General features: G+C 38.3%; 2 protein-coding genes across 4 annotated transcripts in view; both read left to right on the top strand.

Moving 5' to 3' along the window:
• Positions 1-1,548: 1,548 nt before the first annotated feature.
• slc13a5b (solute carrier family 13 member 5b) lies at positions 1,549-8,971 on the top strand. 2 transcript variants are annotated; one of them, XM_026193482.1, is made up of 12 exons: positions 1,549-1,706; positions 2,442-2,570; positions 2,652-2,788; positions 2,980-3,200; positions 3,322-3,502; positions 3,597-3,719; positions 3,856-4,068; positions 4,187-4,293; positions 4,400-4,521; positions 4,913-5,074; positions 6,183-6,320; positions 7,099-8,971. In XM_026193482.1, exons 1-12 carry the CDS (start codon positions 1,608-1,610, stop codon positions 7,222-7,224), a joined length of 1,758 nt encoding a protein of 585 aa, XP_026049267.1. In that variant the 5' UTR covers positions 1,549-1,607; the 3' UTR covers positions 7,225-8,971. The 2 variants fall into 2 exon arrangements, with proteins under 2 accessions (XP_026049267.1, XP_026049266.1); XM_026193481.1 differs by having other exon boundaries at positions 2,442-2,788.
• Positions 8,972-16,724: 7,753 nt separating this feature from the next.
• The window catches only part of slc47a3 (solute carrier family 47 member 3), a 29,098-nt gene continuing 23,382 nt past the window's right edge, over positions 16,725-22,440 (top strand). Inside the window, exon 1 of one of the 2 annotated variants that reach the window (XM_026191751.1) lies at positions 16,725-17,103. In XM_026191751.1, the coding sequence (XP_026047536.1) occupies positions 16,972-17,103 (132 nt within the window). In that variant the 5' untranslated portion in view covers positions 16,725-16,971. The remainder of the gene's footprint in view (positions 17,104-22,440) is intronic. The other variant, XM_026191750.1, reaches the window with a different exon arrangement.

The following is a 22,440-nucleotide window of genomic DNA, read 5'->3' as shown; positions in this document are numbered from 1 at the left end:
TTTTTTTTATGTTTCCATGTATATATCGATTTCAGTGTTTCTATTCAAATTATTTCTCTGATATTGTAAATAAATAGAACTTGCATAAATTTGAGATACAGACTACTACAATGGTCACAGCTGCAAATTTTATGGCCGCAATTCACTAAACACAGCACATTTGAACAATATGGCTCTCACTATGCAATGATCAACGTTGTTTTATTGCTGTATGAATCCTTTTGTCAACATCTGAGACAGCACTCATGTTAACACTGTGGACAAAACATGTATTAAACAGTGTGTATACACACACATACATATAGATATATATATATTGTAAATGCATGGACGTAAAGCAGCAGAATTAAGGGAATTGACCGTCCACATTATAGTATATATTTGCATGCCTTTAAAATTGGTAAGAAATGTCACTACACATGGTTGAAGACTCACAATTACAGGGACACAAATTAAAAGCTTTTCTCATCCTAGCATACCACCAATGCAGGATAATTACTGTTAGCACTTTCAAAGAAAAGATGCAGCCAAAAAACATGACATTCCTTGGCTCAGCATTTTATGTTCTTCTCTTACTTCTGCTCTTAGTTTTATTTAACTTCCATGCAGAATGTGTTTGATGTCTTAAAGCAGTGTTGGCTTGGGTTTATGGCACTCACTACAAATATCCCAAGCTTACAGTACATTGAAAGGGAGGCATAATGAAGCGTATTGTGCATCACATTTCAGTGTATTACAGTAGCCCTGGAGTAAATACTGTTTGTACTTATTTGTACTATTTTGTAATGCAATCATGATCCAGCTCCCCCACTACACTAGTTCCATAAGTGGTTATGATCATAGATAATTAAATAGTTTTCATTTGAAATAATGTGACCAATGTTTAATAAACTCACTGGACGGGTTAGAGAAAATAAAATTGCATAAAAATGGGTATTATTTGTTTGGGAAAAGGAAAGGGGAAAAGGAATTCAGTTCAGTCAAAGCTTCTGTGATGTTTTTGGTGAAATGTTTATTGTGCTGTCTTAAAGAAAGATACAACGGGATTTTGGGCGGATTACTGCCACCGTTATAAGGGTTTATTTTTTTTCCAGTTGTTTGACCTTTGTAAAACTAACTCCAAAACCCTTTTGTTAGACAGTGACCAAGAAATTTTAACTTTTAGCATTTTGAAAAGTAAACCTTATATACGTTTATTGAATTTCAAGAAAGCCTAGCTTGAAAAGTAAAATACTTGGTTGCATTATTTGTTGTGTCTCTTGCCTGAGCAACAGCAAGACTGAAGTCTGTCAACCGCATTCGCCCCTTTCTCCCCCGCGGGGGTGATAGAGGTGATAGACTTACTGTGGGGAATCCTCGGTTTCAAGATGGTAAATGTAAAAGATGTAAACTATTGTGGTTATTACGTGGATGAACTTTTTCACTTTTAATTGGTCAGTACTTTAGGTCAGTAGTTTAGGCGTTTGCACCCCCCTCTCTCCTCATTACGTTTCTCGCTCTCGCTCTCTTTTATTTGCGTGGGACTCCCCCCCTCCCTCTTCTCTCTTCTGCGCCTCAAAAGTGCCATCCACGGTGCAAAGTCTGCTTTTCTCCATTTTCCTTTCAACATGGCATTCTTGAAATGCCTTTACTCTGTCAAAAATGAAGTGATCCTCTTCATAACTCCGTTACTTCTTCTTCCACTGCCTTTGGTGATCGGGACACAGGTATGTAATTAATCTGCGTTTGGCTTAAAACTAAACACAGTGATAAGAAAGGATGAAAGAATAAAGTAATTTTAATGAGAGAGATGTTACTTACTTGAAGAACTTGAATGAACTGAAATTAAGTGAGATTTTACCTTTCGCGCATTTTAATTTGCACTAGGTCTTTTGCACCTGTTGATGCGCGGTCAAGTGCACAGCGCTTGGAGCGAGTGCACGAGAGCTGTCCAGTGTTGGCTGGTGTGTTCTCCGGTTCTGTTAATTTAACTTCCTTTTGGTAGCATAAAGCTTAAGCGTGGGGCCACAGAGTAAAAAGGGCTCTTTACGCGTTGTGGGTCACAGAGACAAAAAAAAATCACAGGTTGCAAGCATGTTATCACTGGCACAGGTTTAAATGCGAAGCATTAAAAAAAAAGAAAAATCGGTTTTTCAAGCAGCTGATATTTAACCAGAATGAAACAATTCTAAATAAGATAGTATCATTGACCATCCAAGTTTTGTCTAGATCTCACTTATATTATCCCGACAGATGTAGAACCTGGCGATGAGACACTACAGATTATCTTATCTTCACCCTTTGAACTATCATAGTGTCTCATTAAAATTGCATCATAATTATTGATCTTAGCTGTTTATGAACTTAAGTCAGATTTTCATAGATAAGTTGCTGACACAGACTGAATGTAATGTCTTTGTTTTGTGCAGTTGTCTGTATGTTATAATTTTTTCTTATTGCAGGTGGCAGAATGTGCTTATGTGATAATCCTGATGGCAGTGTACTGGTGCACAGAGGTTCTACCTCTGGCTGTAACCGCTTTGCTTCCAGCTCTCCTTTTCCCTTTATTTGGCATCATGGAGTCCAAAGATGTAAGTAAGAAAAATATGCCACAGTGTATAGGCTTATTTATGTGTGCATACATCTTATCCAGTGTGATCCCTTTGTCTCAGGTGTGTATGCAGTACCTAAAGGACACAAACATGTTGTTTGTTGGAGGACTCATGGTTGCTGTAGCCGTGGAGCACTGGAATCTGCACAAGCGCATAGCTTTGAGGGTGCTACTCATTGTTGGTGTGCGTCCAGCACTGTGAGCGGTTAATTACCTTTCAGATCTGTTATGACATCAAAAGCACAGATATGATGTAAATTAAAAAAATAATCCTTTCACTCCCATCATAAAACTTTAACATACTTCATGTTCTGTCCCAAGAGCACGAAGAGCACCTTTCTGATTTTTTTTCTTAATTTACTATTAATTTTACTCTATCTTCTTGGCAGACTGATGATGGGCTTCATGGGTGTAACAGCATTCTTATCCATGTGGATCAGTAACACCGCTACCACAGCTATGATGGTGCCAATTGTCCAAGCAGTGCTGGAACAGCTAAACACCAGTGAGCCAGAAATGCCTCAAATCTTCAGCTCGGATGAGCAGGTCCAAACATCAGAGACTGACAATAAAGCTGATTCACAAACAGAGAAACAGAATGAGGGACAAGGTGAGCCCTTTGTAACTTGTTTATGTTTGGCTAGGACACAAAATCAATAAAAATCAACAGCGTCAAAGACTTTTATAAAGCTGCTAGTAGCCCCTTTTTATTTCTTTCTCTTTGTTTAAAGGCCCAGTAGTAGTGACTTTCTTAGATGCCACGACTGAGGCTGTCAGGCATAAGGAGGCAGCAGAACGGCGGAGAATGTGTAAAGGCATGACCCTGTGTGTTTGTTATGCTGCCAGCATCGGAGGAACAGCCACACTGACAGGAACTGGTCCCAATCTGGTGCTCATGGGCCAGATGAACCAGTGAGTGTCCTCTTATCAGTTATTAGTATTGTGCCAATATTTCAATTCATGTGTATTTATATATTCCTCACGTTTGTATTTTCTTTTGTATTAGATTGTTTCCAGAAAACGGGGACATTATTAACTTTGTGTCCTGGTTCGGTTTTGCCTTCCCCAACATGATCATCATGCTCACACTGGCATGGCTTTGGCTGCAGTTTGTCTTCATGGGATTCAAGTGAGTTTGATAATGCTTAAAGCCTGATTATAAGTGACAGAGACTTGAATCACCACCAAGAAACTTTTTACCGCACTAAGCCTGTGAGTGAGTGTAGAAGTGACACAAAGACTTTTCTTCCCATGTGATCCTCCAGCTTTAAGAAGACATGGGGCTGTGGGGCTGTGAAGACAGAAAAGGAGATTGCTGCATATAATGTGATCCGTGAACAGCATCGCCTGCTGGGGCCGATGTCTTTTGGAGAGATAAGCGTCCTGTGTCTCTTCATTTTGCTCGTGTTGCTGTGGTTCACAAGGGATCCAGGCTTTGTCAGTGGCTGGGCAACAGATATCTTCAACTCCCAAGCAGAGTTTGTATACATATTTTTATGAAAAACATACAATTCAACACCTAAGTTTTATTCATTCATAAATTTACTTTATAAAACTGTGGTATTATTTGATTTTTGCTTTCACTCCATCCTTCAGGTATGTATCAGATGCCACGGTGGCAGTCTTTGTCGCAGTCCTTCTCTTTGTTCTGCCCTCCAAACCTCCACGCTTCTGTTCTTTTAGGACACATAGTTTTGACATAGGTGAGCCATCATTTCTGAAGAATGTTGTGTTTCCCATTCTAATAAGTTTGGGAAGAGTAGGCTATGCTGTAATTAAACTTTGATGATTCGTTTCTTTGATCTGTAGCATCTCATCAAACTGCTGGCCCAACACCTCGTCTCCTCAGCTGGAAAGCTGCCCAAAAGAAATTACCTTGGGGTATTGTGCTTCTTCTTGGAGGAGGGTTTGCTCTGGCTAAGGGCAGTGAAGTAAGTTACAAAGGCAGTTGTTAGATGCAATGGTTGTGGGGCCAATAACAATCTTTCAAGAAATTTTGAACTTCACAATAGCCATTCAGTGTCTTGAGATTCTGATTCTACTAGTTTATTTTAGAGGCATGAGGATTCATAGAGATGTTTATCAAATCGACCAGCTATTTAATCTGTTTTTAATGGTATCAGCATCATGCTTTTTTCCCTTTAATCTCCTAATGCAGTTTTAAAGTTTTATGCAAATCAAATGATTAGTAAATCTCTGGATTCAGATGTTTTTGGTGTTCTGCACATACGGTTGCATTGTAGCAGATGCAATATATTGTGACCAAACCTGAATCACAGTCTCCTCAAAGTAAATGTGCACTTTGTTTTGTTGTGTCTTTAGGTGTCTGGACTATCAAAGTGGATGGGAGATCAGATGGCTCCTCTGCAAAGCATCCCTCCCTGGGCAATTGCCATTGTCTTATGCCTGCTGATTGCCACATTCACAGAATGCACCAGTAATGTAGCCACTGCAACGCTCTTCCTACCCGTCTTAGCTTCGATGGTAAGCAAGTGAAGCAGTATAGAGCAAGTGAAATATAGGTGGTGTGGGAGAGGACAGAAAATACTGTTTGGGTGCAATAGCTCAGTTAGGTTAAGTGCTTCCTAGCGTAAATTCTTTCCCCCAGCTGGAGTTCACCATTGAAACTACTCCCAGTGAGAGCTGGTCCATTTTCCCACGTTTTGGTTTGGTTACCCATCTTGTTGGTCATTCAGGCTGAATATGTTTGGCCCCCTTCTGTGGGCCCCTTCTCCCATTAATAACCTGCCAAACACCAATTCAGTCCAGTGCCTTGTAACAGTGCCCTCCCTGCTGCTGCTTCTTCTGAAGAATAGCATTTCTGTGCCCACTAGCTGAGCACTGGAGAGAATGCCAAAACAAGGTCTGAAATGCAAGTAGTGGTTTTCACATTTATTGATATCTTGAGGGAAAAGCCAAGTAGATGCACAAGGATGATCAACCCTTCTGTGTTTAGCCCTTGAAAATACAAACAGAAAGTGAAGAAAGGGAGAATAGGTACTTTAGTCAGATTCACACAAACAGTTAAAGGCATTGTGAGAACATTTTGTGGCAACGGTGGCTTGTGTCATGTCACTTTGTGTGTCATCCTGTCAAGAGACTCTTTAGCATTTGATTTAGGCAGAAACCCTGTGACAAGACAAAATACTGTCATCCTGGTGACCTGATATACAGCTGAAGTTTAACAAAGACTAAACATAAAGTTTAGGTCTTTTCACCCTTTGGTTATTTTGAGAACCAGAAATTACTGTGCACTTGTAAGCTAGTGTGCTGCAGGACATGTAATTCAGAAGCAAATTCCACTGAGTAATGTCTTTTGCAACTTTAAAGTCTGCCATTATCTCCACATATGTAGTACGTTTCTATTTTAAATATCATGACTCAGCACAGGGCCAGCAGGAATTACATCTTAATTACACACACCTAATGAGAGTTTTCCCTGCACACAGAATTGCATACATTTCATTCTGAATTATGAGCTGGTGATTAAGGTTGCAGAAAAATAGCCAGAAAGAGTAGTGGAGGATGTTGTGATCAAGGCTGTATTCATCCGTGAGTCAGACTGCTGATACCTTGTGTGTGATTATTACAGTCTCAGTCCATTGGAATCAACCCGCTGTACGTCATGGTTCCTTGTACCCTAAGTGCCTCATTTGCCTTCATGCTGCCTGTCGCAACTCCTCCCAATGCCATAGTCTTCTCTTATGGATACCTTAAGGTTGCTGACATGGTAAGTACGACATTGGCTTTGGTATGCTTATTGTGTAAATTACATGTTGCAGTGCTGTGACTCTGGGACCAATGTTGAACTGCTTGGTCTGCAGAATTTACATTCATAAAAACGCGGTTGTGACCAGAATCTCTTAAGTGACAGTCACATTTTGACGATAGCTGATATTAAGGGTATTCTTTAGTTGTGTTCCGGCTGCAGAAGTGAAGCAATATGTTTCCAAGTGTTTTACAATAGTAAATGTTACCACTAGAAAGTTGTAGCACATGATGAGTCACTCTAAGTAGCCAGTGTAATCTGCAATCGATTTAAAATATCGTTTTCTGTCACATCCTTGTATGGTTATAAGGCATTTTTGATGAGTCAGATTAAGAACATTTTCTGTGCAAGCTGATACAGTTTCAAATCAAATTAGTTTGGTATGTAGAATTTGCGTCTCAAGGTCCCCTGCCATCGACTTTCCAGGAATGTTAAACAAGTTTAACACCTTCCGATCAAACTATTGTTGTGGATTCGTTACATAAATATTAAAGTGGTAGAATACAAAAAGAGTGGGCACATCCAAAACACTTCCATGGGTTAAAACATAAACTTAAGAAAATCTGAGAGATAACATTACAGTACATAAAGAAATATTCCAATCTACATACTGTGGGACTTCCTCAAATACTTCATGACTTTAGGGATAATGATCTTCTCATGCAACTTTCAGCAACAAATACAGATGTTAACAATAAACTAAATCTTGAAATGACTGCATTCTTTTCTTCTCCACCAGGCCAGGACAGGATTCGTCATGAACATCATTGGCATTCTTTGTATTACACTGGCCATTAACAGCTGGGGTAAAGCAATGTTTCACCTAGATTCTGTCCCTGCCTGGGCCAATGCCACTGGGGTATGAGACTGGCTCTGCAGTGAGAGAGGATCCATGCACAAGCCTATCCACAGGTGCCAGACTAAGACCTGTGGTCAGAGGGATGGTATTGGACCACGCAGTGAGATGCATGTGTCCAATTGGAGTTAGGACACAAGTCTCATGAGGCTCGTTTTGATTGACACTTGAGTGAAAAAAAGTGGTGATCTATAAAATTAGGGAGAAAAATGATTCAACTATATGAAAATATTCATTTTCATGTAATTGAACTTTATATATACATACATAATGATGTTAAACTTCAAATAAGTTTAGATCTCTTCTATAGACCTATTACACTATTTGAATCTCTTATAATACACATTTCTGTTATTCAGTACAATGGAATAACTGAAACAATATATTGGGACTATAGTGTCTGTAAATTTACGCTCCTTTATATCCTTAAGTGAACCAAATGACATCTTATTTTCTTTTTATCAAAGAAAATTAGAGGAAAAGGAGCTATTCATATAGTCAAAGTTATTTAACATGTACCCATGTGTTTATAGTAATAAGCCATATTGTATATCTTGATGATGCAACTTGAAAATATTTGACGTACTTCTTTTTTTATTTAATTTTCCTTCTATGCCGCTTCTGCTTTACTTTACAATATTTCAGAGAAAGATATTTTCACTTTCACATTTGTCGGACAGCTCCAGTAACTGGTTACCTTTCAGATTTTACACTTAAAGAAATCTTTGGTTTTGTAAAATATTATACATTGATACCTTGATAATGAATATAAAGTTTAATGCTATTAGTGATAGAAAAAAACATTACTTGTCAATACATTAGCAGTAATTATCCGTTAACTTTCATATAATATGACACTGACAAGAGCAATTCAGCTGCTTAATTATTACTTTTACTACTGATACATTTTTGGCTCAAAATATGTATTTTCATAAATAAAATACTCTATTTTAGGACATTTAAGGAGCGGATTATAAGGCGCAATATCGATAAACTGGTCTATTTTCATACATAAGGTGGACAGGATTATAAGGCGCATTAAACAAAACATGACTGATAGCCTTGAGTTTGAAATCCGCTTTGTAAGCATGTCTCTTAACAGGTGCCATTTTTGGGTCCTTTTACACACAACAATATTATTTGGAAGCACAGTACGTATCACTCCGCCAGGCTCCTGACTACGGTAGCCGTAATGCTCAGACAATCCATCAAGTAGTACGGTCAAGTCATACTAAAATATTTTGACAGGTTTTTGAGCGCCGTGTACCACATAAAATCAGTTTCAGGTCAGTAAGCACAACCAGAATTAATACTTAAGCCACACCGATTATAAAGGACACTGTCGATTTTTGAGAAAATTAAAGGATTTTGAGTGCGCCTTATAGTCCGAAAAGTATGGTTTTAAATATTGAATGCTTTTTTGGTTGTAATTTGGGCAGCTTAAAAAATATATAAACTGCAATATTTTCTCAATCACTCCTGTGCCATACAGAAGACTTTGCAAGTGAACATTTCTTAAGAGATTTGAGGTAACAAAAGCTAATGGCTTGGTTGGTGAACTTGGTATTTATCAGTTCAGAGCTAATACTGTATGTGCTGAATCAGACTTAGAGTTGGCTATGAATAAAGGATAAACTTTTTATCCTATCAAAGCAAAAGCTGTATGTAACGTGTACAAAAAGGATGACTTATTGTACTGTAAACACATTTGAAATGTTTGAGTCAGTGCACGCTGGAGAGATTATACCTCTCGGCTGGCCTGGGAACGCCTTGGTATTCCCCCGCATAAGCTGGAGGAGGTGGCTGGGGAGAGGGAGGTCTGGGCCTCTTTGCTTAGGCTGCTGCCCCCGCAACCCGGCCTCGGATAAAGCGGATGAAGATGGATGGATGGATGGAGTCAGTACAGTTTGTCTCACAGCAATATTAATTGTAAATGAATTGCAATGAAGTGGTATTTAGTAATAACTGCATATAGTCTACTATTCTCTTCAGTTTCAAGACTTTTGCACATGTCAATTTATATAAAAATAAATAAATAATACAAACAAATCCGCTGACGTTTCTTTTCTGTTCAAGGACTTCACATTAGATGTTCAATAACAATTAAAAAAGACAAAATACATCCAAAGTGCAGCTGTTTTCCACACACAGCATTTTTTTTAAATTGAATGGATTTAATTGAATGAGGCAGGGAATTCAGTGATGTTTGTGTGAGAGAGACTTGTCAAGATGATACACTAGATTTAAAATGATTTCAAATGTGAGAAACTCAATTTGGCTGTTATTAACTGTAATGCTGTCTATTATTTTAAAAAGTGAGGATGGTTTATTATAACAAAAGCTCAGTCTGAGCTGTCATCTCTCACCATCATCCAAAACAAAATTATCAGATTTTCATCACCATGCAACTCTTTCTCAACAGCATATGACTATTATCCATCTTTTAAAGGACAAGTATGTTTCGCTGCCTCTTACTTATTGGCCTCTTGTCTTATGTATAAAGCTGACATGATCCTTTAAACACAGCATGGAAAGCCATAATGAGCCTGGACTTAAAGGCCACACCTAATGGCAAGAGGCCTATGACATTGTAATCTGAGATTAAGGTTCAAGGCAGGGATATCGTTAAACATTGTTGTGCATCATCAGCATTATGAGCTTAAAGAAGCTCATAAGAAGCTCTTACGTCTCCATTTAAAGATCTGCCAGAGAACTTTAATATCACCTCGTAAGTGTCGATCATTATGTTGGGTTTCTGTTTTAAAAACATGACGAATGGTAATCATAAGACTCTGCATACAGGGAAGTAAACGTCAACAAACCCTGTTGTTGGTATGGTGTGACAGTAGAAAACATGGCCAAAAGGTAGCAGGAAGAAAAAAAAATCAAAGGATCACATCAAAGTTCTGACCCCATTCTTTTGGGACAATTAAAATGTTAGATGGTTTTTGGTTAACAAGCGGTTGGGTGCATAGAGCAGTTTAGATCACTATGATCTCGTGTCCCACTGGGAAGGAAAACTTATGTAATTACAGTGTCTTTCTCTCCTTTTGCTCCCTCTGAGCTACCCACTCATTATCCAATTGCAACACATCGTCTTGTGTCGTGGACTATATTATTGGCTATATATACATGTAAGGCCTCGGCAGGAAATTAAACCTGCGAACTGTTCGCTTTGCTAAGATTTTGTCCTACTGACTGCACAGGCAAGGACTCTGGTGAAGCTAAACACGCATTTCTATGAACCCATTATAAACTAGGCTTTCTAGCTGCAGAGTAAGCAAACTGTGAGCTTAATGAATGACTTCCACAAAAATATAAAGTAATTAGGGAGTTGGGAGTATGTAGAAGAGGTCAAAAAAGGAAACTTTGTATTTCATCCACTTGCATTTGGGAGCATTTTGTTGATGAGAAGGCTTTTGAAAACCACATTGCCCTTTCACCTCTTCTGTATCAGTTACATATGAGCACAATATGCTGCCTGTCCGATACAATCAATCCTCCCTTGAACATAAAGACCTGTGTGTAGAGATGGTTTCAGTTAGCAATTGGAGTATCCAATTAAGCTTTAGACATGAGTGAAGCCAAAAGCAAAAAAAGATCCAGAAGAGGACAGAGAGCTTTTTCATTGCTTACTTTAGGCCAAAGTACATCCATTGTTTAATGGGGATGGGTGGGATTTGGTGTAAATGATTACACTTTTATGAACTCTAAGACAGCAACAGTCAGCAATGAAGACATGATTTACTCACAGCAGAATATAGAAAATATATATAAAAAAAATTGTTCTCTTATGAGAAAAATACTGGATGATTGTTAATTTGATGGCAGCAAAAAGGATTCTAGCTGCTTAACAATCCTGCGTCTTCTTTGTGATATTTTTCACTTTATGATGCATCAAATGTTTTTGATTGGTGAAAGGTCTGATTTGTAGGCAGGTCAGGTTAAGCATAGCTATTAAGCTAGCTGTTGTAATAGCATGACGTTTAACATAAGGACAGGGCATAAACAGGCAATAAGAGTGAGATAATAAATATACAGTATATACACATTGATGGGGCCTTTCTAGATCTGCAAGCTGCCAACTCTAAAGGCGATAATGCACCCTCATGCCATCGGAGATGCATGCTTTTGAACTGAATGTTGATAACAACATGGATAGTCCCTCTCCTCTTAAATCCAAAGAATGCAGGGTTTCACATTTTAAATTCTGGTTCATCCGATGACAGAACAGTTTTCCACTGTGCTTTAGTTCATTTGGCCAAAACAAGACAAATGCATTTCTAGATCATGGCGGCTTCTTTGCATACTAGAGTTTTATTCTCGATTTCTGGATGGCACATTGAACTGTGTTCACAGACAGTGATTTCTGGAAGCATTCCTGAATTCATGCAGTGATTTCCATTAAAGAATCATGGTTGCTCCTAATGTGATTGTCATTTTTTAACTTGTTCCTTGCACACAGATTTCACACAGAACACAGTGTGAGGCAAGGCAGGATAGGACACAAAATCTAGGACTCAAAGACAAAAACTAAACTTAAAGGTAGCTAACGGCTGATTACAAAACACACTAACTAAAACTGGGAAGGCTCTAGAAATCTAAACTAACTGACAGAACACACAGGAGGAGACACAGGCGATATATATAACAGAGGGAATCAGGGCAGAGAGGAAACAGCAAGGAAACACGGCTGACTAAATACAGGGAACAGAGGAATGAGACAGAGATAAGAGCAGGGGGGACAAGGCTGAAAGAGCGAGGAATGGAGAGGGCGAAAGGGAGAGAAAACCCACACAGAGACATGACTGGAGAAACAGGCAACTAAACATGGAGACAAGACGGACTTCACAGGGAAGCACGAAGCACAAAAACTCAAAACACGGTCAAAACTCCGAACCATGACACCTGATGGCATTTATAAACTATTTAATTGAAATGTTATTCTCCAGGGCTTTCTTTTTTTAGTAGCACTTACTTTTCAGCTTATTGTTGGTCTATCCCAAGTTTTTGGAGATGGGTTATTGCTATTTTTTTCATGAAATATTAAATATGCCTCAGTCTAAACCTGTTATTAAGTACACTTCATAATACCAATTTAACTACAATTTTTAAGTCCTCAGAACAATTTCTGTTCGCTAGTACACAATTTCCACAAACTATCCTTGTGGTGGGCTAGTCTCTCTTGGTGTCTTTTGAGAACTATCACACAGTTGGATGGGTTTGAGAATCTAATGTGATGCAGGATCACGTAGCATTATGCAGCAAAAGTAGGGAAAATTTCCATGAGAAGAAAAATCACGGTAGAGAAAATCTGCTGAAAGCCATCTGGAAATTATATCTCTTGCAGTAGCCTCTCCCATAGCCACTGACTTCAGTGGTTATAACACTTGGCCTAGCAATTTTGTGGTGACACTACTAGTCTTTTTCTTGGTGAAGTGCGTGAAACCAGTTCAGTGTTAGACACCTCATTTGTGGAAAAGAAGTCAAAATGTTACAAGAAAGGTCTCACTCAAATTAAATCTATAGATGGACAGTGGAAAATGCTTTTACAGATTCAGGCTATTCAAAATAGCCTCCAAGAGCCCAGAAACCTGTTTCGCTTACTCTGTTTATTGGTTTAGAAAGTGCTAAAGAGAGCCAAGGCTGAGAAAGTTTGCATTTCACTGAACTTGGGTATGAATTTATTTGGAGAATACAAGCACACAAGTAAGTAGCTATAGAGCTACTCCCAAATATTCATTTGAGTAATCTGGATAATCAATTACTGTCTGTCTGGTTTACTATCTAACTTTTACCTTTGCCAAAATTTTAAATATTCATTATTTTGTTTATAATGCGTTAAAGTTCTTCATTAACAGTCTCAGAGTCATAGTATGTCAAAAATATTGCTAACATTATGCAGAAAAAGGATCGAATCTGGGTCACCTTTAGCCCAGTACACTTGGGAATGTTAATCTGGGCGAGCATGTCAAAATATTTAAAGGTCATGAGCTTGTTAGTGTTAAGGGCACTGTCATTCGCAAGGACTATACTATAATGAGACTGATGTTTACAGTATTGTCTTTTTTTAGAGTACCTCCATGTTTTCTGGTGTCTTGGTGTCTACTGTACCTTCTGACGGATGAATTCGAGGTACCGCTCGACAAAAAATAAACCATGTGCTCAAAACAGGCTGACAGATGACTCATTGGGCTATATGACCACAGTTCATGTGTTCTTTGCACCGCTTCACTCACAAAAAGGGCATTTTTAGGTGTAATAAGAGGTTGTGGCACTGCAACCCTACTATTGTGTCCCTTTCTCTGAAGTTCTCAGTTGACTGCTTTCATGAAACTAAAAGGCCAATTGAATCCAAGATTGAGATTTACAGTAAGCTGATTCAAAGTTGCCCGACTGTTTTTTCTCTGCATGTCAAAGCTCAGACATATTGATGACCAAAGAGCACTCACATCTGTCCCAAAGTTCCCTTAACCGATGATATCTTTCCTTCAGACCCACAGACCCAGATCACTAATACTGAGCTATTTCAGTGCAAAAAACATGTTGTTGGCAGTTTTAATCTTGGACGCTATTGTGAAAGAGAACTTTGTGATTGTTTTTGTGCTTTTGTGGCCAGAATAATGTCAGTCTAGCCAGAATATAGCCCTGCATTTGTCATAGGGATCAAACCTGCGTGAGATGGATTAGATCTCATTGTACCCAGCGTCTCCTTTTAGAATTTGAAAAACCACATAATTATATTTAATACACCAGTGTTTTACCTTTATCTTCCTCAGGACAATACAAAATATGGTTATGGACCAGATTCTTTCCAAGATGCCTTTAAACAACTACAAATTTCTGGCTACAAGGTGATGTAATTTAAGGAACGAACACACACAAAAATACATTTTTCACAAAATGAATTCACAAAACCTTGATCAAACGTTATTATTTATCCAACGAAGAAGCAAAATATATTTTTTGTATCACTTTTACTCTGATATTGGTGTCATAAGTAGGTCTAATTGCAATTTATAAATCCTGGTAAATTCAATAAATAAAAAGTCTTGATATGATTTAAGCTTTAGTCGTTATTCAAAGAGGCTTACAAAGCTAAATATAATGTATCCAATATCTACATTTTAACATACTATGTAAGTATGAGAACTTTAAAATGCACTGAAACATGCTTTTCTTAAAAACCACAAGCTTAAATAGGAACACAGTAAATGGCTCCATCTGGTGGTGCAATGCACAATCAAACAACAGGCAAAATTACGTCTCGGTGTACTGTATGTATACCACTTACTTAAGAAAGGAAGAAAGAAAGCTTCTAAGGGTCTGACCAGAACATTACTAAACATGGAAATAGAGTTCCAGCTGGCCATCCAGCTCACTATTGCAATTATTTGGCCTTGAAACCGTCAAATGACCTTAATGTAAAGTAGATTTACTGCAGCAGAATAATGTTGACCTTAGCTGGTCCACAGAGCAGTTGAGGCACTGACAAAGGTATAACCACAGGTTTATACCCTCAGCAGAACCATCTTTTCTTCTATATCATCTCCCCTACACCCAAACAGTTTTGTCCAGCTTGTTTTACAGTACCCTCTATATCTGTATGTGACTGTTAGAATGCTGTGTAAAATGTAAATAAGAACAAAATGCAATGATTTGTAAATCTCCTAAACTCATATTTTATTCACAGTAGACTAAGAAAACACATCAAAGCTTTAAAATTAAATATTTTAGTATTTCATGAAAACTATTATGTCATTTTGCATTTGATGGCAGTCATACATCTCAAAAAAGTTGGAGTGGGAGCAACAAAAGGCTGGAAAAGTGAGTAATATGTAAAAGAAACGGCTGGAGGAACATCTCGCAACTGGTCAGCAACATTATGGGATATTAAAAAAACATCTTACAGAGGCACAGTTTATCTGAAGTAAAGAAAAAGCAAACAAACAAAGAAAAATCTGTATCAACAAATTGTAAAAAAAAACAAAAAAAAAAACGCAACAACAAAAAAACATTAATATGTAAATAATGTTCCTCAATGTGAAACTGTGAAGACTAAAATGCCATCATCATCTATCTGGAGAAATTTCTGTCCACAAGGGACAAGGTTGAAAATGTTTGGGCCACAGGTGGTACTGTATTTTAAAAAAAAGGCCATATGCTCTCAGGGATGACCTTTTTCAGGCTTCAGACCTTGCATATTTGAACAAGGCAGTACTAAGCCACATATTGCATCTATAAATATTTGAGGCATCATGAAACGAAAAATACAACAAAGAAGACACCGAACTGAAGAGTCCTGTGTCAAACGAGAATGGGACAATGTTTCTTTCCAAAAGGCACAACAGTTGGTCTCCTCAGCTCCCTGACGTTTATAAGAAGAGGGGATGCTACACAGTGGTAAACACAGCCTTATCCCAGTTCTCTGAGACATTTTGCTGCCATCAAATTCAAAATGACCTTTTTGGGGAGGGGGGGGGGGGGTAAAATCATGGATGGAATATGAAATCACCATCCACTAACCAATTATTCTAAAGTAGCATCCCATCCCTGGGGAGTAGGAGGATCTAAATATTTTCAGTCAAGTCTAAAGTTTTTGTGTAACTTTGTAGCATCAGCAATAAATATAAATTATTACATGCCTTTATTTTTGTCTGTTGGCAGCAAATAATTGCACAGCAGTTTTACTGTCCTAGAAGCATTAAAATATGATCCTACAACAGGATACAGGACTGCATATCAAATTTGATATAGAATAAGCCTGTGCTTGAATTCTGTTTTTATATTGAAACTTTACTCTCAAACCCTTAATCCAATTTTGACGAGTATGTGCGTGCATTCATTTGGCGATGCACAAAATATGTAAAATGTTGTTCTACTTTATTCCAATTTGCTACAAAGTAATTGTTGGAAACACAGAATACACGTCAAGAATACCTGTTAAATCAGTCAAACGTTTCACTTTGATCTGTGACAAACTCAAGCGTCTCTCTTATTGGGACAGTACATTTTAATGGATCCAGGTTAAAGTGTTAAAGCTCTAATGTACAGCCTAGAAATGAACAGCAGCACTCAGCGATTTTACGCATCATTAACTGCATGTAACAGTGTTGGATTTTGCTGTTATGAGTTCTTATGTTCTTTATAGATGTTTAATCAACTTTTATCATCATCTAATAATGTCTGTGATGACGTGTAGATGGCACTTAAAGGGATCTGATCTGTAAAACGCTACTCTTAGACTGCCCAGATACTGATAACCAGCGCCTTCATGTAAACGCGCACGGGAGACCCTCTTTGTGACCGCTTATCCTGATTGTCAGAGCGCAAGATATGCGCCGTTATGCTAAACTAGCTTAGTACCAACAGAGCCAAACTCTCTTCTCCAGCCATCATTAGTATGTTTGTGTGTGTTTGTGTGTGTGTGTGTGTGTGTGTGGGGGGGGGGGGGGGGGGACCATTGTGGTGCAATCCACACGATTCATAAACACGTGGACAGCCTTTGAAGGCTCACAAAACGTGTGGTCAAAGCAGTTCCCAATTCATTTTTCGACGTCAAGACCAGCTGACTTTACGGGAAGCGCTTGACGTGAGCTCCTCTCACGCGGCTCATAAAGCAAACTTTCAACCACTTTCATCATTAATGCTAAACACTGACAGAGATCATTGACTCACCGGAAGAGGTTCAAGTTCAACAGCAGCATAAATACAGCGGTCAATACAGAAAGACATTTTCCCCCTCCCCACGGAAACATGGATACCGGGGCAGAGAGCGCACCTATTTCCTCATGGAGGGAATGTTTTATATTAAAGAGAATCCGCACGCTGGTTCCTGTTGGTTACAAGAGCGAAATAAAAGAGCTGTCAAAACTTTCAGTACCAGTGGTAAGTACCCTGTATTTAAATAGACGGTGGTCAGTAATCAGTATAATAAAAAATAAAAACTTAAAATAATACATTGGCATTTGATTACGTGGATTAATACCAAGATTTTGACTGTTTTCTACAGTCATTGATTAATACCGATATATATAAATATAAATACCGAACACGCTGACCTCCACCAGGTTTGGATTGGTGAACACTAGATCGCTGAGTAATAAAACTTTTATTTTAAGGGATTTATTTATGACCCAAGGACTGGATTTCCTCTGTATAACTGAGACATGGTTGAGGGCCGGTGAGTCCAGCGCTTTCACAGATCTCTTACCAGATGACTGCTGCTTTTTAAACTCTCCTCGAATATCAGGCAGAGGAGGAGGACTAGCGGTTGTTTTTAAGAAGCAGTATAAATGTAAACCACTGCCATTATCAACCTCACCTAGTAGCTTTGAACTGAGCATGTTTGAGCTACACTCTAAAAAGTAATTAATGGGATCTTTAGTCATTACTTACATATATATGTTGTTGTGAAATGAAAAATCAAGTTCATAAATACTGTTAGACTTCCTAATTAAAATTTTTATTTTATTGAGTTCGGGTGACACATAAATTATGCCTCTTTACTCAATATATAATCGTGATTTGTCTGAATTTAAAATCTTCTTTTAATCAAAAAACAATATAATTTTAAGTTCTGTCGATGTAAAATACAACTTGATGACGTGTAAACAGCTCATAGTTCCCTTCTTCTACACAAGCGGACATATTCAACAGCACGTGTTCAAGGTTTATCAAGAGCTGTGTTCGTCGCGAACGGTGAGTAATTTAATGCGAAATTACACATATCTGCAGTCGCTCTGGATTTTGTTAGTTTACTTTAAAACAACGACGTAACATACATAACATACATCTTAGCTTGCCCCCGCGTTTGTGTGTTTTAATATACACACAGCAGCTAATTCCGCGATAGCATAAATTGTTGGGCTCTTTTTGGAAAATTTAACACTGACGTTACTCTAATGCAGACCACTGTAATTGTCTTATAATTTTTAAAAGATAGCGGACGTTGTTCGCCCCGGCGCAAACTACTATGCTAACGTAGCTAGCCAAGCTAAGTTGTGTTCACTGTGATTTTATTTTTGAAATGTGAAATTTATTTTTTGAAGGGAAGCATTTTATGTTAGTAATTGTTAAGAAACGCTTCTAAATTTTCGTAACGTTACGGGGTGAAGTTCAACCCCATTGGCTTCTGCGCAGGAAGTGCGGTCGCCATTAGTTCGGTGTGTCTGTTGACCGCTAAGAGCGGTTCTTCACCGGCTGCTCGGCCTATTTTCACAGGTAAAAGACCAGACTTAAGTGCACTGTGCCGCATATGGTAGGCTAGTTAGCTGTCCCTAATTTTTGGGTACTTTCCGTGTTTTGTAGAGACGTAGAGGCGACGTGCATTGGCACTGGCTGTAACATTGATATGCCTCAATAAAGGTTGAAAGTAAGAAAAAAATCAATAGCGGGCCGCCATCTTGGTTGGGTCCCCATTCGCCACCAGTGCATTTTTTCTACTGAGGAATGTATTCACCCATGGTAAATAAGGAAAATGTTTAAATATTTTTCCAAACAGATAAGGCAAGAAAGGTCAATAATCCCACATATGGTTTCAGTAGTATGCCAGTTTTTGCAACACTAGAGTGCACAAAAATGACCATAGCTGCTGACTCAGCATTGATTCCAATTTGGTTTTGGAGAATGAAATGAAAACAGATCAAGTGGGATTATTGACATTGTAGCTTGTGTATAAAAAAGTTTGGGTTTTTTTTTCGTATTTACTGTCAGAAATGATTCTGTCCTGTCATGCCACACCTTATGTTTGCTTTTGTTGATAAAAAAAAAACTATATATATATATATATATATATATATATATATATATATATATATATATATATATATATATATATAATTTTATTTATTTATTTATTTTTTTTTTGAGTTAACACATTCCTCAGTAGAAATACATGCACTGGGGGCGAGTGGAGACCCCTCCAAGATCGCGGTCGTTGGGGATACACGCTCCAACAGACTGGCCCAGTCCATGTCACCTCTATGTATATTTGATCTATGGAAAGCCACGTTAGGCCTTCCAGCACCCAGTGTATTCAGGTCTATGTAGTTTTGAATGTTTGGTTCTAGCTCACACAGCTTTGACAGGTGAAACTTATTCATTGTATTGAAGACTCACAGGTGAAGTTGAAAATACCATCTTTTGTATTTTTGTGCAGGCACAACTTTCTGGTGTTATACACTGTCCTGGCGTTGCAGATCTAGGGGTTCCAGTTAAGACGTGGTCAGCCTTCTAAAGAAAGTGGGAATCTCACCGAAATATTCAGTTACTTTGCTGTGTTTCTTGCCAGGACAAAGGCTCAAACCATCATCTTCTCCTGGTATCGAATACCAAGGGACCTTCTGAAGTAAGCTTTAACAAGTAAGCTTGAATTGAGTAATTCAGAATCATGAAGTATGGATTGGCCTTGCAAAATCTGTAAATTTGCAACCTCCACTAAGGAAGAGCTGATGAAACATTATAGGTTACGCCATATCCCCAGTGTACAGCCTCTGCCATGTCCTTACCTAGATTGTTTTTGTTCATTTAAGTCATGGGGTAGCCAAAAATCACACAGATCAAGGAAACACTCAACTCACTCAACAATGAGAACCTCTGAAATACTCAGTTTCTGTTGCCAGTTCTGTAATGTGGGCACATTTTCCACTGAAAAAGAGTATTTTGAACACCTTCTATTTTTTTCTATCAATCAGGACAACACAGTTGAAAAGCGCAGAGAAATTGCTATTCGCTGCCTCATAGTCTATCTTGGAGAGAAGGAGGAGGATCTTTTCAAACAATACAGCGCAAGTACTTGAGTTGGTTTTTAATTTTTTGTTTAGTTTTGAATGCATGTCTCTGTTGGGTCTTTGTGTTTTGTTCATTGGATTTTCTGTTCAGGGTTGAGTATTTAAGTCATTCAGTGCCATAGACGTCTTTAGACGTCAAAATGAATCCGAACGCTCAGTGCCATAGACGCCTCTTGAGCTTTTTATTGAATTGAGAAGGTGGTGGAGTTGATTACATGGATAAAATCCCACCAGCGTGACAGTCGGCTCTACTGAGAACGAGTATTGTGGCGCGATTTTTGATCCAGCTCGTCATTTCGAGCTTGAGGTGTCTGCAGCCTGACGTCATGGTTTTTCTAGCGATTCCAGTGAACATGAACCGGATTTATCTGACCAGTATCTCCTGTTAGAAACTTCTGAAGGCAGCAGGGACCAGAATAATGAACGATTTGCTGCATAAAACGCACAGAAATTGTTGATAGACGAACCGATGGCCGGGTGGGGGGTGAACAGACTAAGTCGCGCACTCACTTGTGCGGGAGTAACACACACACACAGACTCTCTGAATCATAAATCAGTCGCTTTTTTCTTATATATTTTTCAAATGTTGAAATTGTCTATAAACAACTATTTTTATACAAAAAATAATCTGCCAAAAGTACATTTTTACAGGTGATTTTTTTACTTCATAGTAGTAAAACATAGTTGAGATGTTGCATGAATCATTGAAACACGAAATATTTACATCAAAGTCACTGATCTGCTAGAAAAACCTATTTACACAAAGCGCTTTTGATCCAGAAACAGGTGTTTTGTCATGAAAGTTTCTCTTTTCTACTGCAGATTTCTAAATAACAGAGGTAGAAACATTTTTTTTTGCTGCTGAAAGAAGAGAGACTCATTTTTGTCATGGTGGTTTCAGAATTCACATAGTCATAGAACAAAATATTCTGTGAGCCTTCAAAATCAGTGAAAAAGCTAAATATCTCTGGCACTGAGGGGAGTATGAAATCTGAGAGTGGCTGGCACTGAATGAGTTAAGGGACATTCCAACCCTAAGTGAAGATATGTCTATTGCCATGTATAAGTGAGAAAAAAGCATTTCAGAATTACAATCTGAAGATGTTTATTGCCATTGTCATTGAACATAATTTGCTGAATAGAAACCTGTTTCCGTGATAAGGTGCAACATAAACACACAGGATAAAAAATTTTGTAGCCAGCGCAGTCATTTTCCTGATCTGGCAGCAGCTTTAGCAGAGCATAAACAATGGAAGTGAATGGCAGGTACTAGCATTTTGTGTGCAAAAGTGATTAAAATCACTCAATAATGATACCAAGTATTCCTGGGGAGCTCAACAATCATGCTGACTGCAAATGAAAAGTATGAATTGACATGAAGGATTTTCAGGAGCCGATTTAGACTTGGGACTACATTACGACAAAGCACTGCTGTAAGCCTCCACATGGTTATAACACAGCAGTTGAAGCCACTGCCGACCAGTGTCTATAAACCAACATGCTATTTGTGCAATATTTCTTCAACAAATCAAAGACCCATCCATTGTTACTGCAGCTTACCATGCTTGTATAGTAGTGGCTGTGTGTGTTTGTTTATGGAAGCTGGAGGCTTTTCCAACTGTTGCGTTATATCCATGCACCATGCAGTGGATGTTTACAGCGGTGTTTGTCGTAACTGCAATGTCTAAATCAGCTTCTGCAAATCTTCCGTGTTACTTTTGCACTTTTCATTTGCCGTGAACATGATTACTGAGCTCCCAAGAAATATTTGTTTTCATTACTGTTTTCATTTTTGTTAGTCATTTTAATCACTTTTGCACACAACATGCTAGCACCTGCTATTCACTTCCATTGTTTGTGCTCTGCTAAAGCAAATGGATTGCTTCCGGATCAGGAGAATTAGTGTGCTGTTTACAAAAGGCTTGTTTCTCACTTTCTAACTGTGGCAATATGGCAATAGATAAAATTTCACTTAGAAGTGGAATAACCCTTAAAAATGATTTATTAGATTTTCTTTTCAAAGTGGAAAAACAAAACTGTGAAAAACAAGACATTTTTTATTTTAAACGTTGGATTATGGTTTAATTTAGCTTTTAAAAATTACAGAATGACAAAGTAAAATCACTGAAAAACACAAAAGACAACCTGTTTTAGCTTATTTTCCTACCTGTAGTAGTTCATTCCCTTATGCACGTCATCCTGAAGTGCTTGAGCTATGTATTTTATACATCCTAACATTTAATTTCTCCTACAAGGATGAGGAGGAGCTCAACGCAGACCTTGCAATGCAAATCATGAAGATTGCTATCATTGGTGATGGGCCTCCAACCATCATCGTTGAGGGATCCAAGATCCTGGAGAGGATTGATGTTGCCAGATCCTGTGCTTTGATGATGGGAGTAATCTACGCTCTGAACCTTACCTATCCCAAGC

This window comes from Astatotilapia calliptera, chromosome 14 (genome assembly GCF_900246225.1).
Source record: "Astatotilapia calliptera chromosome 14, fAstCal1.2, whole genome shotgun sequence".
NCBI lineage: Eukaryota > Metazoa > Chordata > Actinopteri > Cichliformes > Cichlidae > Astatotilapia > Astatotilapia calliptera.
The sequence above is the reverse complement of the archived record's forward strand: the minus strand, read 5'-3'. Positions and strand labels throughout refer to the sequence as shown.

Coding starts and splice junctions, on each gene's coding strand:
- slc13a5b (XM_026193481.1), top strand. CDS start 1,608: ATGGCATTCTTGAAATGCCTTTACTCTGTCAAAAATGAAGTGATCCTC. Junction 4,069..4,186: donor ATCTTCAACTCCCAAGCAGA/GTTTGTATACAT, acceptor TCCATCCTTCAG/GTATGTATCAGATGCCACGG. Junction 5,075..6,182: donor TACCCGTCTTAGCTTCGATG/GTAAGCAAGTGA, acceptor TGATTATTACAG/TCTCAGTCCATTGGAATCAA.